This window comes from Vipera berus (assembly GCF_964194415.1).
Source record: "Vipera berus genome assembly, chromosome: 1".
Taxonomy (NCBI): Eukaryota; Metazoa; Chordata; class Lepidosauria; order Squamata; family Viperidae; genus Vipera; species Vipera berus.
Genome location: NC_138202.1, coordinates 163,054,018 through 163,071,407, shown reverse-complemented (window position 1 = coordinate 163,071,407; position 17,390 = coordinate 163,054,018). Strand labels below are relative to the sequence as shown.

The following is a 17,390-nucleotide window of genomic DNA, read 5'->3' as shown; positions in this document are numbered from 1 at the left end:
CTAATCTAAGCTCCTTTTTTTTCATCATTATAGATCCACCAGGACCTCCAGCAAATCCACGAGTAACTGATACGACAAAAACAAGTGCTAGCCTAGCATGGGGGAAACCCCATTATGATGGTGGACTTGACATTATTGGCTACATTGTAGAGCACCAAAAAGAAGGAGAAGAGACATGGGTGAAAGATACCACAGGAACTGCTCTAAGAATCACAGAATTTGTGGTTGCTAATCTCCACCCAGGAGCCAAATACAATTTCAGAATAAGTGCTATCAATGCGGCTGGCGTAGGCGAACCAGCATTAATTCCAAATGTTGAAATCAGAGATCGTGAAGTGTCTCCTGATTTTGAACTGGATGCTGAACTGAGAAAAACTCTTGTTGTCAGAGCTGGATTGAGCATTAGGATATTTGTTCCAATTAGAGGACGCCCGACTCCTGAAATTACATGGACCAAAGATGACATCCCACTTAAAGCACGAGCCAATATTGAAAATACAGATTCATTCACTCTCCTCATTATCACAGAATGTAATAGATATGATGCAGGAAAGTATTTGATGACCCTTGAAAATGCTGCTGGCAAAAAGACTGGCTTTGTAAATGTAAAAGTTTTGGATACACCAGGGCCACCAATAAATCTGAAGCCCCGAGACATATCTAAAGATAGCATTACTCTCCAATGGGATATGCCTTTAATTGATGGAGGTTCACGTATAACAAATTATATAGTAGAAAAACGTGAATCAACACGTAAGTCATATTCAACCATCACAACCAAATGCCCAAAATGTTCCCTTAGGATTCCTGGTTTGGCTGAAGGCTGTGAATATTACTTCAGAGTATTTGCTGAAAATGAATTTGGAATTGGTGAACCTGCTGAAACTGCTGAACCTATAAGAGCATCAGAAGCACCATCACCTCCAGACAGCCTTAATATTATGGATATCACAAGGAACTCAGTCAGCCTTGCTTGGCCAAAGCCAGAACATGATGGTGGCAGCAAGATTACCGGCTACGTAATTGAAGCACAGAAAAAGGGTTCAACTCAGTGGACACACATTACTACCGTAAAAACATTAGAATGTGTGGTAAAGAATCTAACTGAAAATGAAGAATATACTTTCCAGGTTATGGCAGTTAACAGTGCTGGAAGAAGTGATCCAAGAGAAAGCAGGCCGGTTGTTGTTAAAGAACAAATGATGCTTCCCGAGTTTGATTTGCGTGGTATCTATCAGAAAACCATAATTGCTAGAGCTGGTGACAACATCAAAGTTGAGATTCCTGTTCTTGGTCGCCCCAGACCAACTATTACCTGGAAAAAGGAAGATCAATTGCTCAAGCAGACACAAAGGATCAACTATGAAAATACGGCTACTGCAACCATTTTGAACATTAACGAATGCACAAGAAATGACCGTGGCAGATATCCAGTCTCTGCTAAAAACATTGTTGGTGAAGTTAGTGAAGTTCTAACTGTTCACGTGCACGATGTTCCTGGACCACCCACTGGACCAATTAGATTTGAAGAAGTTTCATCTGATTTTGTCACCTTTTCATGGGAACCTCCACTCAATGATGGAGGAGTTCCAATTAGCAACTATGTTGTAGAAATGCGTAAAACTGACAGTACCTCCTGGGCTGAGTTAGCAACCACTGTCATACGTACCACCTACAAAGCAGCTCACCTGACTACTGGAACAGAGTATCAATTCCGTGTCAAAGCTCAGAACAGATACGGCTCAGGTCCGGCTATCAGTTCAGAGAACGTAATTGCTAGTTATCCTTTTAAAGTGCCTGGGCCTCCAGGCACTCCTCAGGTCACTACAGTCACAAAAGACTCTATCAGCATTTGCTGGCATGAGCCCCTTACAGACGGTGGAAGCCCGATTCTGGGCTATCACATCGAAAGAAAAGAACGGAATAGCATTCTTTGGCAGACTGTCAGCAAAGCCTTAGTATCAGGCAACACCTTCAAATCAAGTGGGCTGATGGATGGCATTGCCTATGAATTCAGGGTCATTGCAGAAAATCTGGCAGGCAAAAGCAAACCAAGCAAGCCATCTGAACCAACCCTTGCTCTTGATCCTATTGATCCTCCTGGAAAGCCAATCCCTCTAAACATCACAAGACATGCAGTAGCACTAAAGTGGACAAAACCGGAATACAACGGAGGCTTTAAGATAACTGGCTACACTGTTGAAAAAAGAGATCTTCCAAATGGCCGATGGCTAAAAGCAAACTTTAGCAATATATTAGAAACTGAATTCACTGTGAGTGGGCTTACCGAAGATGCTGCTTATGAATTCCGTGTCATGGCTAGAAATGCTGCTGGCGCCGTTAGCCAGCCTTCTGAGCCATCAGATGCAATAACATGCCGGGATGAAATTGAGGCACCAAGAATAATGGTTGACGCTAAATACAAAGACACTCTAATAGTTAAAGCAGGTGAAATTTTCAAACTTGAAGCAGATGTTGCGGGTCGACCTCCACCAACTCTAACATGGACCAAACAAGACAAGGAACTTGAGGATACAGCAAAATTGGAAATTAAAATAGCAGATTTCTCTACAGTTCTCACCAATAAGGACTCCACAAGACGGGATGGTGGTGCATATACGCTTACAGCATCCAATCCAGGTGGATTTGCAAAGCACATTTTCAATGTCAAAGTTCTAGACAGACCTGGTCCCCCAGAGGGACCTTTGTCAGTGTCTGATGTCACCATAGACAAATGTGTCCTGACATGGCTGCCACCTTTAGATGATGGAGGTGCCAGTATTGACCACTATGTTGTTGAAAAACGTGAAACAAGTAGATTGGCGTGGACTTCTGTAGCCACAGAAGTTCCTGTAACAAAACTGAAAGTCACAAAGCTATTGAAAGGCAATGAATATGTGTTCCGAGTAATGGCTGTTAATAAATATGGAGTTGGCGAAGCTCTAGAATCAGAGCCTGTCCTAGCAGTGAATCCTTACGTAGTACCTGATCCTCCCAAGACACCTGAAGTCACAGCTATTACCAAAGATTCTATGATTGTATGCTGGGGACATCCTGATTCGGATGGAGGAAGTCCTATAACCAATTACATTGTAGAACGTCGTGACAGAGCTGGATTACGCTGGGTGAAATGCAATAAGCGGGTTGTGACAGATTTACGTTACAAAGTTTCTGGACTCACAGAAGGCCATGAGTATGAATACCGAATAAAGGCTGAAAATGCTGCCGGTGTAAGTGAGCCAAGTCCTTGTAGCCAATTCTACAAAGCTTGTGACACTCTTTTCAAACCTGGTCCACCTGGTAATCCCCGTGTCTTAGATACAAGCAAGTCATCAATTACAATTGCTTGGAATAAACCATTATATGATGGTGGCTCAGAAATTACTGGCTACATGGTTGAAACAGCATTACCTGATGAAGATGAGTGGAAAATTGTAACGCCACCAGCTGGACTAAAGGCCACCTCTTTTACTATCACTAATCTAAAAGAAAACCAGGAGTACAAAATCAGAATTTATGCCATGAATTCCGAAGGCATTGGTGAGCCTGCTCATGTTCCTGGGACACCAAAAGCTGAAGAACGAATGCTTCCCCCTGAGATTGAACTTGATGCTGATCTGCGTAAAATTGTGACTCTTCGAGCTTGTTGTACTTTGAGACTTTTCGTTCCAATTAAAGGAAGACCAGCACCTGAAGTAAAATGGTCACGAGAACATGGGGAATCTTTAGACAAAGCCATAATTGAATCCACAAGTTCTTACACTTTACTTACGGTTGCAAACGTGAATAGATTTGACAGTGGCAAATATATATTGACAATAGAAAACAGTTCAGGTAGCAAATCTGCTTTTGTAATTGTGAGAGTCCTCGATACACCTGGTGCCCCTCAGAATCTGAAAATAAAAGAGATCACCATGTCATCTGTCACACTCACCTGGGAACCTCCCCTCATAGACGGCGGCTCTAAAATAAAGAATTATATTGTTGAAAAGCGTGAAGCAACAAGAAAGGCATACTCTACTGTTATGGCCAATTGCCACAAGACCAGCTGGAAAGTGGACATGCTACAAGAAGGTTGCAGCTATTACTTCAGAGTTCTAGCTGAGAATGAATATGGAATAGGTCTTCCTGTCGAAACATCAGAATCAGTTAAAGTGTCTGAGAGACCTCTGCCTCCAGGAAAAATAACTTTATTAGACGTGACAAGAAGCAGCGTGTCTTTGAGTTGGGAAAAACCTGAGCATGATGGAGGAAGTAGAATTTTGGGCTACATTGTAGAAATGCAAAGCAAAGGCAGTGACAGATGGGCCACTTGTGCCACTGTTAAAGTCACTGAAGCTACTATAAAAGGATTGATCCAAGGGGAAGAATATTCCTTCCGCGTTTCAGCACAAAATGAAAAAGGAATCAGTGATCCTCGGCAACTCAGTGTACCTGTCATTGCAAAAGATCTTGTGATACCTCCAGCGTTCAAACTGTTGTTTACCACATTCAGCGTACTAGCAGGTGAAGACTTAAAGGTTGATGTTCCTTTTATTGGTCGACCCAAACCAACTGTAACATGGCTTAAGGATGATGTGCCACTAAGGCAAACTACTAGAGTAAATGAAGAAAATACAGAAAGCAACACAGTGCTGACTATAAAGGAAGCATGTAGAGAAGATGTTGGAAAATATTTGGTGAAACTTTCAAATTCTGCAGGAGAAGCAACCGAAATTCTCAGTATTATTGTCCTCGATAAACCAGGCCCACCCACTGGACCGGTGAAGATGGATGAAGTAACTGCAGATAGTATTACCGTTTCTTGGGAACCACCTAAATATGATGGCGGCAGTTCCATCAACAATTACATTGTAGAAAAACGTGACACATCTACTACTGCTTGGCAGACTGTTTCAGCAACTGTTGCACGAACAACTCTAAAAGTGAGTAGATTAAAGACTGGAACCGAATATCAATTCAGAATTGCTGCTGAAAACAGATACGGGAAAAGTACATATCTCACATCAGAGCCTGTGGTTGCCCAATATCCATACAAAGTACCTGGCCCACCTGGAACTCCATTTGTACCAGAGGTCTCCAGAGATACTATGGTGGTACACTGGAACGAGCCAGTCAGTGATGGTGGCAGCCGAATTATTGGCTATCATTTGGAGCGCAAAGAAAGAAACAGTATACTATGGGTTAAACTGAACAAAACAGCAATTCCTGGCACTAAATTTAAAACAACTGGACTTGAAGAGGGACTTGAATACGAATTCAGAGTTTATGCAGAAAATATTGTTGGTATTGGAAAGGCAAGCAAATGTTCAGAATGTTACACAGCTCATGATCCTTGTGATCCTCCTGGCCGTCCAGAACCGATAATTGTCACCAGAAATTCTGTTACTCTTCAGTGGAAGAAACCAGTGTACGATGGTGGAAGCAAGATCACAGGCTACATTGTTGAAAAGAAAGAATTACCAGAAGGCCGCTGGATGAAAGCAAGTTTTACTAACGTAATTGAGACTCAATTTGCAGTAACTGGCCTGGTTGAGAATCAAAGGTATGAGTTCCGTGTGATTGCACGTAATGCAGCTGGTGTTTTTAGTGAGCCTTCTGAAAGTTCAGGGGCTATCACAGTGAGAGATGAAGTAGAACCACCTCGTATAAGTATGGATCCCAAGTTTAAAGAAACACTTACAGTGCATGCTACTGAATCATTTAAGATTGATGCTGATGTTTATGGCAAACCACTGCCTTCTATTCAGTGGCTGAAAGGTGACAAGGAACTAACAAACACAGCACGTTTGGATATAAAAAGTACTGACTTTGCCACAAGCCTAAGTGTGAAGGAAGCTGTTCGTATTGACAGTGGACATTATATATTGTTGGTGAAGAATGTTGCAGGTGAAAAAACTGCTTCCGTTCACGTCAGAGTTCTTGACAGACCTGGGCCACCTGAAGGTCCTGTTGTCATAACAGGGACAACTGCTGAAAAATGTATGCTATCATGGAAGCCCCCACTGCATGATGGAGGCAGCGACATTTCACATTATGTTGTTGAAAGAAGAGAAACAAGTCGCTTAGTTTGGACTTTAGTTGATGCCAACGTGCAAACTCTTAGTTGCAAAGTTACTAAACTTTTGGAAGGCAATGAATATATCTTCCGTATCATGGCTGTCAATAAATATGGGGTTGGTGAACCTCTTGAATCTGAGCCTGTACTCGCAAAAAATCCTTTTGTGGTACCACTTCCACCAAAGGCTCCAGAGGTTTCAGCTGTTACCAAGGATTCTATGATTGTTGTATGGGATAGACCAGCTTCTGATGGAGGCAGTGAAATTTTGGGTTATGTGCTAGAAAAACGTGACAAAGAAGGCATTCGGTGGACAAGATGTAACAAGCGTCTGATAAGTGAACTTCGATATCGAGTCACAGGACTTCTAGAAAATCATGACTATGAATATAGAGTCTCCGCTGAAAATGCAGCTGGTCTCAGTGAACCCAGTCCACCTTCTATCTACTATAAAGCTTGTGACCCCATATATAAACCAGGTCCACCAAATAATCCCAAAGCAATAGATGTTACAAGATCTTCAGTTTTCCTTTCCTGGAGTAAACCAATCTATGACGGTGGCTCTGAAATTCAAGGATACATTGTTGAAGCCTGTGATGTAAGTGTTGGCGAGTGGGCAATTTGTACACCACCAACTGGAATTAAGAAAACAAATATGGAAGTAGAAAAATTGTTGGAAAAACACGAATACAAATTCCGAATTTGTGCTGTTAATAAAGCAGGTGTAGGAGAGCATGCAGATGTTCCTGGAACCATCCTGGTTGAAGAAAAATTAGAAGCTCCTGATCTTGACCTTGACTTGGAACTGAGGAAAGTGATCAATGTAAGAGCTGGTGGCTCATTAAGATTATTTGTTCCTATCAGAGGCCGCCCAACACCTGAAGTAAAATGGAGTAAAGTAGATGGTGATATCAGAGAAGCAGCTATTATTGACAGTACCAGCAGCTTCACCTCACTTGTTCTTGATAATATGAATAGATTTGACTCTGGGAAATACACTCTTACTTTAGAAAATAGTAGTGGAACAAAATCTGCCTTTGTCAGTGTAAGAGTCTTGGATACTCCAGGTCCTCCTGTTAACCTGAAAATCAAGGAAATTACCAAAGACTCTGTTACAATTTCATGGGAGCCTCCAGTGGTAGATGGTGGAGCTAAAATTAAAAATTATATTATTGAAAAGCGTGAAGCCACAAGAAAATCCTATGCAGCTGTTGTAACAAACTGCCATAAAACATCCTGGAAAATTGATCAGCTCCAGGAGGGTTGTTATTATTACTTCAGAGTTTCTGGAGAGAACGAATTTGGAATTGGCCTGCCTGCTGAAACAAGTGATCCAGTTAAGGTGGCTGAAGTTCCTCAACCTCCGGGAAAAATAACAGTGGATGATGTTACGAGAAACAGTGTTTCATTGAGCTGGGCAAAGCCTGAACATGATGGTGGAAGTAAAATCTTACAGTACATTGTAGAAATGCAAGTTAAGGGCAGTGATAAATGGTCAGAGTGCACACGTGTTAAAGTTCTTGAAGCAGTTATTACTAATCTAACCCAAGGAGAAGAATATCTCTTCAGAGTAATGGCTGTAAATGAAAAGGGTAGGAGTGATCCACGATCGCTTGCAGTACCAATAACTGCTAAAGATCTTGTTATTGAACCAGATGTCAGACCAGCATTCCACAGTTACAGTATACAAGTAGGACAAGATTTAAAGATCGAAATACCAATATTTGGTCGACCTAAGCCCACTGTTTCTTGGACCAAAGATGGCATTCCATTAAAACAGACAACTAGAGTAAATGTAATAGATTCACTTAATCTTACTGTTCTAAATATTAAAGAAACAAATAAAGAGGACAATGGAATATATGAAATTTCAGTTGCTAATGTGGTTGGACAAAAATCTGCATCCATTGAAGTTATAACACTCGATAAACCAGATCCTCCTAAAGGCCCAGTTAAATTTGAAGATATTAGTGCTGAAAGTGTCACATTATCATGGAATCCTCCAGTATACACAGGCGGTTGCCAGGTTACTAATTATATTGTTCATAAGAGAGATACAACCACGACTTCATGGGAAGTAGTTTCAGCTACTGTTGCAAGAACTACTCTGAAGGTGACTAAGCTGAAAACTGGGTCAGAATATCAATTTAGAATATTTGCAGAAAATAGATATGGGCAGAGCTTTGCCCTGGAATCTGAACCAATTGTTGCTCAATATCCCTACAAAGAACCAGGGCCCCCTGGAACACCATTTGTGACAATAGCTACAAAAGACTCTATGATTGTGCAATGGCATGAACCAATTAATGATGGTGGAAGTAGAATTCTAGGTTATCATCTTGAAAGAAAGGAAAGAAACAGCATTCTGTGGACAAAAGTAAACAAGACTATTATTCAAGATACACACTATAAAACAACTAATCTCGAAGAAAACATTGAATATGAATTTAGAGTTTTTGCAGAAAATATTGTTGGTGTAGGCAAAGCAAGCAAAGTTTCAGAATGCTATGTAGCACGTGATGCCTGTGACCCACCAGGTTGTCCAGAAGCTATTGTTGTTACAAGAAGTGCCATCACTCTGCAGTGGACCAAGCCGGAATATGATGGTGGCAGCAAAATAACAGGCTATGTAGTAGAAAAGCGAGACTTACCTGATGGTCGATGGATGAAAGCAAGCTTTACCAATATAACTGAAACTCAGTTTACCGTGACAGGTCTTACTGAAGACCAACGATATGAATTTAGAGTAATTGCAAGGAATGCTGCTGGAGCAGTAAGCAAACCTTCTGACAGCACAGGACCTATAACAGCAAAAGATGAAGTTGAACTTCCAAGAATTTCCATGGATCCAAAATACAAAGATGCAATTGTTGTAACTGCTGGTGATACTTTCAAACTTGAAGCTGATGTACATGGAAAACCAATTCCCACTATTATGTGGCTGAAAGGAGATAAAGTCCTTGACGATACTGCTCGATATGAAATAAGGAATACAGATTTCAAGGCTCTGATTACTGTGAAAGACGCTATACGTGTTGATGGTGGGCAGTTTATTTTGCAGGCAACCAATGTTGCAGGAACAAAATCAGTACCTGTAACAGTAAAAGTTTTAGATAGGCCAGGGCCTCCAGAGAGTATTCATATTTCTGGAGTTACTTCTGAAAAGTGTTCCTTAGCATGGGCTCCACCAATCCATGATGGTGGCAGTGATATTTCCCACTACATAATTGAGAAGAGAGAAACTAGTCGTCTTGCTTGGACAGTTGTTGCATCAGACGCTGTAGCCACAATGCTAAAGGTAACAAAACTTCTGGAAGGCAATGAGTATATATTCCGCATAATGGCAGTTAATAAATATGGAGTTGGTGAAGCTTTGGAATCTGCACCCGTACTTATGAAAAACCCGTTTGTTGTTCCTGGTCCACCAACATACCTTGAAGTCACCAATGTTACAAAGGATTCTATGACAGTCTCCTGGCATCGTCCAGATAGTGATGGTGGCAGTGAAATCATTGGCTACATTGTAGAAAAAAGAGATAGAACTGGTATTAGATGGGTGAAATGTAATAAACGTCGAATTACAGATTTACGATTAAGAGTCACAGGACTAACTGAAGATCATGAATATGAATTTAGAGTATCTGCTGAAAATATAGCTGGAATTGGTGAACCAAGTCAAGTTACTCCATACTGGAAAGCATGTGATCCTATGTTCAAGCCTGGTCCACCCACTAATGCCCACGTTGTTGATACAACCAAGAATTCGATTACAGCTGCATGGGGTAAACCTATTTATGATGGTGGCTGTGAAATCCTAGGATATATTGTAGAAATCTGCAAAGCTGATGAAGAAGAATGGGCAATGGTTACCCCACAGACTGGTCTGAGAATCAATCGTTTTGAGATCAAAAAACTCGTAGAACACCAAGAATACAAGCTAAGGGTGTGTGCTCTCAACAAAATTGGAGTAGGTGAGCCTGCAGCAATTCCTGGTACAATTAAACCAGAAGATAAACTTGAAGCTCCTGAACTTGATATAGATTCAGAATTAAGGAAAGGAATTGTCGTCAGAGCTGGTAGCTCTTTCAGGATCAATATACCATTTAAAGGACGCCCGACTCCTGAAATCACATGGTCTCGTGAAGAAGGGGACTTTACAGATAAAGTTCAAATTGAAAAAGGAATAAATTACACGCAGCTATCAATTGATTATTGTGATAGAAATGATGCTGGGAAGTATATACTTAAACTGGAGAATAGCAGTGGTTCTAAGTCTGCATTTGTTACAGTTAAAGTACTTGACACACCAGGACCACCACAAAACTTAATAGTCAAAGAAATAAGGAAAGACTGTGCTGTATTGACCTGGGAACCTCCAGCTAATGATGGTGGAGCAAAGATAAAGAACTATGTCATTGATAAACGTGAGTCAACCAGAAAAGCATATGCAAATGTGAGTGCCAAGTGCAACAAAACAAGCTTTAGAGTTGAAAACCTTGCAGAAGGAAGCATTTACTATTTCAGAGTTATGGCTGAGAATGAATTTGGAATTGGTAGTCCAGCTGAAACTGCCGATGCTTCAAAAGCATCAGAGCCTCCTCTACCCCCTGGAAAAGTGACACTAACTGATGTGACGCAGAGAAGTGCATCATTTATGTGGGAGAAGCCTGAACATGATGGAGGTAGCAGAATTTTGGGCTACATTGTTGAAATGCAGTCAAAAGGATCTGATAAATGGGCTGTTGTTACTGAAACCAAAGTCTGCAATGCAGTTGTATCTGGTTTGAGTTCTGGACAGGAATATCAGTTCCGTGTCATGGCATACAATGAAAAAGGCAAAAGTGATCCTAAGCCACTGGCAGTGCCTGTGATTGCCAAAGATCAGACAATTCAGCCCAGTTTCAAATTGATGTTCAATACATATACTGTACAAGCTGGAGAAGATCTTAAAGTAGAAATTCCCTTTATAGCTCGACCAAAGCCTACTATCGCTTGGGAGAAAGACGGCCAGCCTCTAAAACAGACAACCAGATTACATGTTGAAGATACAGCAACTTCAACTACATTGTTTATTAAAGAAAGCAACAAGGACGATTTTGGAAAATATACTGTCACAGCAACCAACACCGCAGGCACAGCAACAGAGCTTCTTAGTATAATTGTGCTAGAAAAGCCTGGCCCACCCCAAGGACCGGTCCGCTTAGATGAAGTTAGTTCAAACTTCGTAGTCCTCTCATGGGAACCACCAGCATATACAGGTGGCTGTCAGATATCCAACTACATTGTCGAGAAACGTGACACTACAACCACTGTTTGGCAAATGGTATCAGCCATGGTTGCAAGGACAACTATTAAAGTAACAAAACTTAAAACAGGAACTGAGTACCAGTTTAGAATTAGTGCTGAAAATCGATACGGAAAGAGCACTGCACTAGATTCTAAGCCAGTTCTTGTACAATATCCATACAAAGTACCAGGGCCACCAGGAACCCCCTATGTCACTACAGCCACCAAAGACCACATGATGGTACAATGGCATGAACCAGTTAATGATGGAGGAAGCAAAGTTCTTGGATATCATCTAGAACGTAAAGATAAAAACAGCATCCTTTGGGCAAAGGTGCACAAGGCCCTTATCCAGGACACAAAATATAAAACAGAAGGTCTTGAAGAAGGTCTTGAATATGAATTCAGAGTTTCTGCTGAAAACATTGTTGGAGTAGGCAAGGTTAGCAAATGTTCTGAACTGTATGTTGCTCGGGATGCTTGTGATCCACCAGGCCGTCCGGATGCCATTGTTATCACTAGAAATTATGTAACACTAAAATGGAAAAAACCTGAATATGATGGTGGTAGCAGAATAACTGGATACACTGTGGAAAAGAGAGAACTGCCTGAAGGCCGTTGGATGAAGGCCAGTTTTACAAATGTAATAGAAACTGAGTTTACAGTAAGCGGTCTTGTAGAAGACCAAAGATATGAATTCAGAGTAATTGCAAGAAATGCAGCTGGTAGCTTAAGTGAGCCCTCTGAAAGCACAGGGCCAATTATTGCTAGAGACGCAATAGAAGCACCAAGAGCTTCATTGGATCCTAAATATAAAGATCTCATTATTGTTCGTGCGGGAGAAACATTTGCTCTTGAGGCTGACATCCACGGAAAACCTATTCCTGATGTTAAGTGGTCAAAAGATGGAAAAGAATTTGAAGAAGCAACTGCGAGAATGGAAATTAAGTCTACAGTCGAAAGAACAACTCTCACAGTCAAAGACTGTGTCAGATTAGATGGAGGCCATTACACACTTACCCTGACTAACGTTGGTGGCACAAAAGCAATACCAATCACTGTAAAAGTGCTTGACAGACCTGGACCCCCAGAAGGCCCTTTGAAAGTTACAGGTGTGACAGCAGAAAAATGTTACCTTGCGTGGGGACCACCTTTACAAGATGGAGGTGCCAGCATTTCACACTACATTATAGAAAAGAGAGAGACAAGCCGGCTTTCATGGACACAAGTGTCATCCGATGTTCAAGCTCTGAATCACAAAGTAACCAAACTTCTTTCAGGCAATGAGTACATTTTCCGTGTAATGGCTGTTAATAAATATGGAATTGGTGAACCTTTGGAATCAGAACCTGTGCTGGCATGCAATCCATATAAGCCTCCAGGTCCTCCTTCCATGCCTGAAGCTTCTGCAATCACGAAAGATTCTATGATTGTAACCTGGTGCCGCCCAATTGACGATGGTGGAGCTGAAATTGAAGGTTACATACTAGAAAAGCGAGACAAAGATGGCATTAGATGGACCAAGTGCAATAAAAAGAGACTGACAGACTTAAGATTGAGAGTAACTGGACTGACTGATGGTCATTTCTATGAATTTAGAGTTTCTGCTGAAAATGCTGCTGGTATTGGTGAGCCTAGTGAACCCTCAATTTTCTACCGTGCTTGTGAGGCCATATATCCACCAGGCCCTCCAAACAATCCAAAGGTAACAGATACCTCCAGATCATCTGTGTCCCTTGCATGGGGCAAACCTACTTATGATGGTGGTGCTCCTGTTAAAGGATATATTGTAGAATTTAAAGAAGCTGCTGCTGATGAATGGACAACTTGTACACCCCCATCAGGTTTACAAGGGAGACAATTCACAGTAACAAAACTTAAAGAAAATAGCGAGTACAACTTCCGCATTTGTGCTATGAATTCTGAAGGGGTTGGAGAACCAGCAACTATCCCTGGTAGTGTTGTTGCAGCTGAAAAAATGGAACCTCCTGAAATAGAACTTGATGCAGATCTCAGAAAAGTTGTTACAGTGCGTGCTAGTGGCACATTACGTTTGTTTGTCACAATTAAAGGAAGGCCAGAGCCAGAAGTGAAATGGGAAAAAGCAGAAGGCACTCTGAGTGACAGGGCTCAGATTGAGGTAACCAGTTCTTATACAATGTTAGTAATTGACAATGTAAACAGATTTGACAGCGGGAAATATAACCTGACTTTGGAAAACAACAGTGGCAAGAAAACGGCATTTGTTAATGTGAGAGTACTTGATACACCAAGTGCACCTGTAAATCTGACCGTCAGAGAAGTAAAGAAAGATTTAGTGACACTAGCTTGGGAGCCTCCTCTTATTGATGGCGGAGCTAAAATCACAAACTACATAATTGAAAAACGTGAAACAACAAGAAAAGCTTATGCCACTATTACAAATAATTGCAGCAAAAATGTCTTCAGAATCGAACAGCTACAGGAAGGATGCAGCTACTATTTCCGGGTCTTAGCTGCAAATGAATATGGTGTTGGTTTGCCAGCAGAAACATCTGAACCAGTTAAGGTTTCTGAACCACCCTGTCCACCTGAAAAAGTAACTCTTGTAGATGTTACTCGTCACAGTGCTACTATTAAATGGGAGAAACCAGAGAGTGATGGTGGCAGTAAAATAACTGGCTATGTAGTAGAAATGCAAACTAAAGGAAGTGAAAAATGGAGCACCTGTACCCAAGTTAAGACATTAGAAGCAACAATATCTGGATTAAGTATGGGAGAAGAATACACTTTCCGTGTCTGCGCTATAAATGAAAAAGGAAAGAGTGATCCAAGACAACTTGGAGTTCCAGTAGTTGCAAAGGACATTGAAATCCAGCCTTCAGTTGAGCTCCTTTTCAATACATTCAGTGTTAAAGCTGGTGAAGACCTTAAGATTGATGTACCCATTAGAGGAAGGCCAGTACCATCTGCCAACTGGAAAAAGGATGGCATGCCTTTAAGAGAGACAACGAGAGTACATGTCCAAACTTCAAAAACATCCACATCACTAGTAATCAAAGAAGCTTCAAGAGAAGATGTAGGAAAGTATGAATTAAATGTTGCAAGCAGTTCTGGCTCTACAACAGCTATCATCAATGTAATTGTTCTTGATAGACCAGGACCTCCAACCTCATTACGTATTGATAATGTCAGTGCTGATAATATATCCATATCTTGGGAGCCCCCTGAATATGACGGTGGCTGTCAAATTAATAATTACATTGTAGAGAAAAGAGAAACTACAACAACAACATGGAGCATCGTATCTGCAGCAGTTGCACGAACTTCAATTAAAATAGTTCGTTTAACCACTGGATCAGAATATCAATTCCGCGTTTCTGCAGAAAATCGCTACGGCAAAAGCACTTACGTTGAAACTGCCCCTGTGGTGGCAGAGTATCCATTTAATCCACCTGGCCCACCTAGTACTCCTCGAGTTGTACATGCAACTAAAGCCTTCATGATTGTAAATTGGCAGGAACCAGTTAATGACGGTGGTAGCAAAGTACTTGGTTATCATCTTGAACGTAAAGAACGAAGCAGCATCCTTTGGACTAAAGTTAATAAAATCCTTCTAAGTGATACTCAGATGAAGGTCACAGGCCTTGATGAAGGCCTGATGTATGAATATCGTGTGTATGCTGAAAATATTGTAGGAATTGGCAAATGTAGCAAATCATGTGAACCAGTGGCAGCAAGGGATCCATGTGACCCACCTGGCCAGCCTGAAGTGACCAATATTACAAGAACATGTGTCTCACTATCATGGACCAAGCCAGAATATGATGGTGGTGCTAAGATTACAGGCTACATTATTGAGCGGAAAGAGCTCCCAGATGGTCGTTGGCTGAAGTGCAGCTTCACCAATATACAGGAAACTTTCTTTGATGTGACCGGGCTTACTGAAGACCAGCGCTATGAATTCCGTGTTATAGCCAAGAATGCTGCTGATCAGTTTAGTGAACCATCAGACTCCACTGGGCCAGTTAACGTAAAGGATGACATAGAAGCTCCAAGAATTATGATGGATGCCAAATTCAGAGATATTGTTATTAAAGCTGGAGAGATTTTAAAAATCAATGCTGACATTGCTGGACGACCCTTGCCAATAGTTTCATGGACAAAGGATGGCAAAGAGATTGAAGAAAAGGCAAGAGTTGAAATAGTCTCAAAAGATCGTTCTACATCAATCACTGTTAAAGACTGCATTCGACGGGACTCGGGGCAGTATGTGTTAACATTACAAAATGTTGCTGGAACAAGATCATTAGCAGTTAACTGCAAAGTCCTTGACAGACCAGGTCCACCAGCAGCCCCAGTAGAAATTAAGGGCCTGACTGCTGAGAAATGTTATTTGTCATGGGGACCACCTCAGGAAAATGGAGGGGCGGAGATCAACTATTATATTGTGGAAAAACGTGAGACCAGTAGGCTTGCGTGGACTCTTTGTGAAGCAGAACTTCCAACAACTTCCTGCAAAGTAACAAAACTACTTAAAGGAAATGAATATATTTTCAGAGTGATGGGTGTAAACAAATACGGTGTTGGTGAACCCTTAGAAAGTGAGGCTGTCAAGGCCCTGGATCCTTTTACTGTTCCATCCCCCCCTAAATCTTTAGAGATTACCAATGTGACAAAGGAATCCATGACTCTTTGTTGGGCGAGACCTGACAGTGATGGAGGAAATGAAATTTCTGGTTACGTGATTGAAAGGCGTGAGAAAACCAGTTTGCGGTGGATACGTGTAAATAAAAAGCCAGTTTATGATCTCAGAATAAAATCTTCAGGCCTTCGGGAAGGATGCGAATATGAATATAGAGTATATGCAGAAAATGCGGCAGGTCTTAGTCTTCCTAGTGATCCTTCACCACTAATAAAAGCAGAAGATCCAGTTTTCCTACCCTCGCCACCATCTCGGCCCAAAGTAATGGACCATACAAGATCTCATATAACAATTGGATGGATAAAACCATTATTTGATGGGGGAGCTCCTATTATTGGATACACTGTTGAATACAAGTTAACTAGTGAAACTGATTGGTCAACTGCTATTCAAAGTTTAAGAGGGACAGAATACACTGTAATGGGTCTTACATCGGGAGCAGAATATGTTTTCAGAGTAAGGTCCGTGAACAAAATTGGCGCTAGTGATCCAAGTGATGCCTCAGAACCTCAAGTAGCAAAGGAAAGAGAAGAAGAACCTGTTTTTGATATTGATAATGAAATGAGAAAGACGCTAGTTGTGAAAGCTGGTGAATCATTTACAATGACTGTGCCTTTCAGAGGAAAACCTATCCCTAACGTACTATGGAGTAAGCCAGATACTGATCTCCGTACACGAGCAAATATTGATTCCTCAGATAACCGCACCTCGCTTACTGTTGAAAAGGCAACACGAGATGATTCTGGAAAGTATACACTGACATTACAAAATATTGTAAACACCGCTACTTTGACATTACTTGTTAAAGTTCTTGATTCACCAGGACCTCCATCTAATATCATTGTAAAAGATGTAACAAAAGAGTCTGCTGTGTTATCTTGGGAAGCTCCGGAGAATGATGGAGGGGCTCCTGTGAAGAACTACTACATTGAAAAACGAGAAGCAAGCAAGAAAGCTTGGGTCACTGTAACCAACAATTGCCATCGTCTTTCCTACAAAGTTGCCAATCTACAAGAAGGTGGAATTTATTACTTCAGAGTCTCTGGAGAAAATGAATTTGGTGTTGGTGTTCCCATCGAAACCAAGGATGGAGTTAAAATAACAGGTGAGTAATATTTTTTTTTTTAAAAAATATTTTATGTGCTCCATTTATGATTTATTGAAGTAAATTTCAGTGAGACTTACATCCATGCTTTAGTTTTAATGTATTCATAATGCTTATGTTAACCATATAAATTTAATGCAAAGTAGCAATATAAATTGATGCAAAGCCACAATGAAAGGTGTTTCTCTTAAAGATTTGCTAATAAGTAGAGTTCCAATATATGTAAGGAAGTCAAGTACAGGGTTTTGCCATGCAAA

General features: G+C 41.1%; 1 protein-coding gene across 1 annotated transcript in view; it reads left to right on the top strand.

Moving 5' to 3' along the window:
* The window catches only part of TTN (titin), a 314,129-nt gene that overhangs the window by 266,172 nt on the left and 30,567 nt on the right, over positions 1-17,390 (top strand). Inside the window, exon 287 of the mRNA XM_081340361.1 lies at positions 34-17,133. Within this exon, the coding sequence (XP_081196487.1) occupies positions 34-17,133 (17,100 nt within the window). The remainder of the gene's footprint in view (positions 1-33; positions 17,134-17,390) is intronic.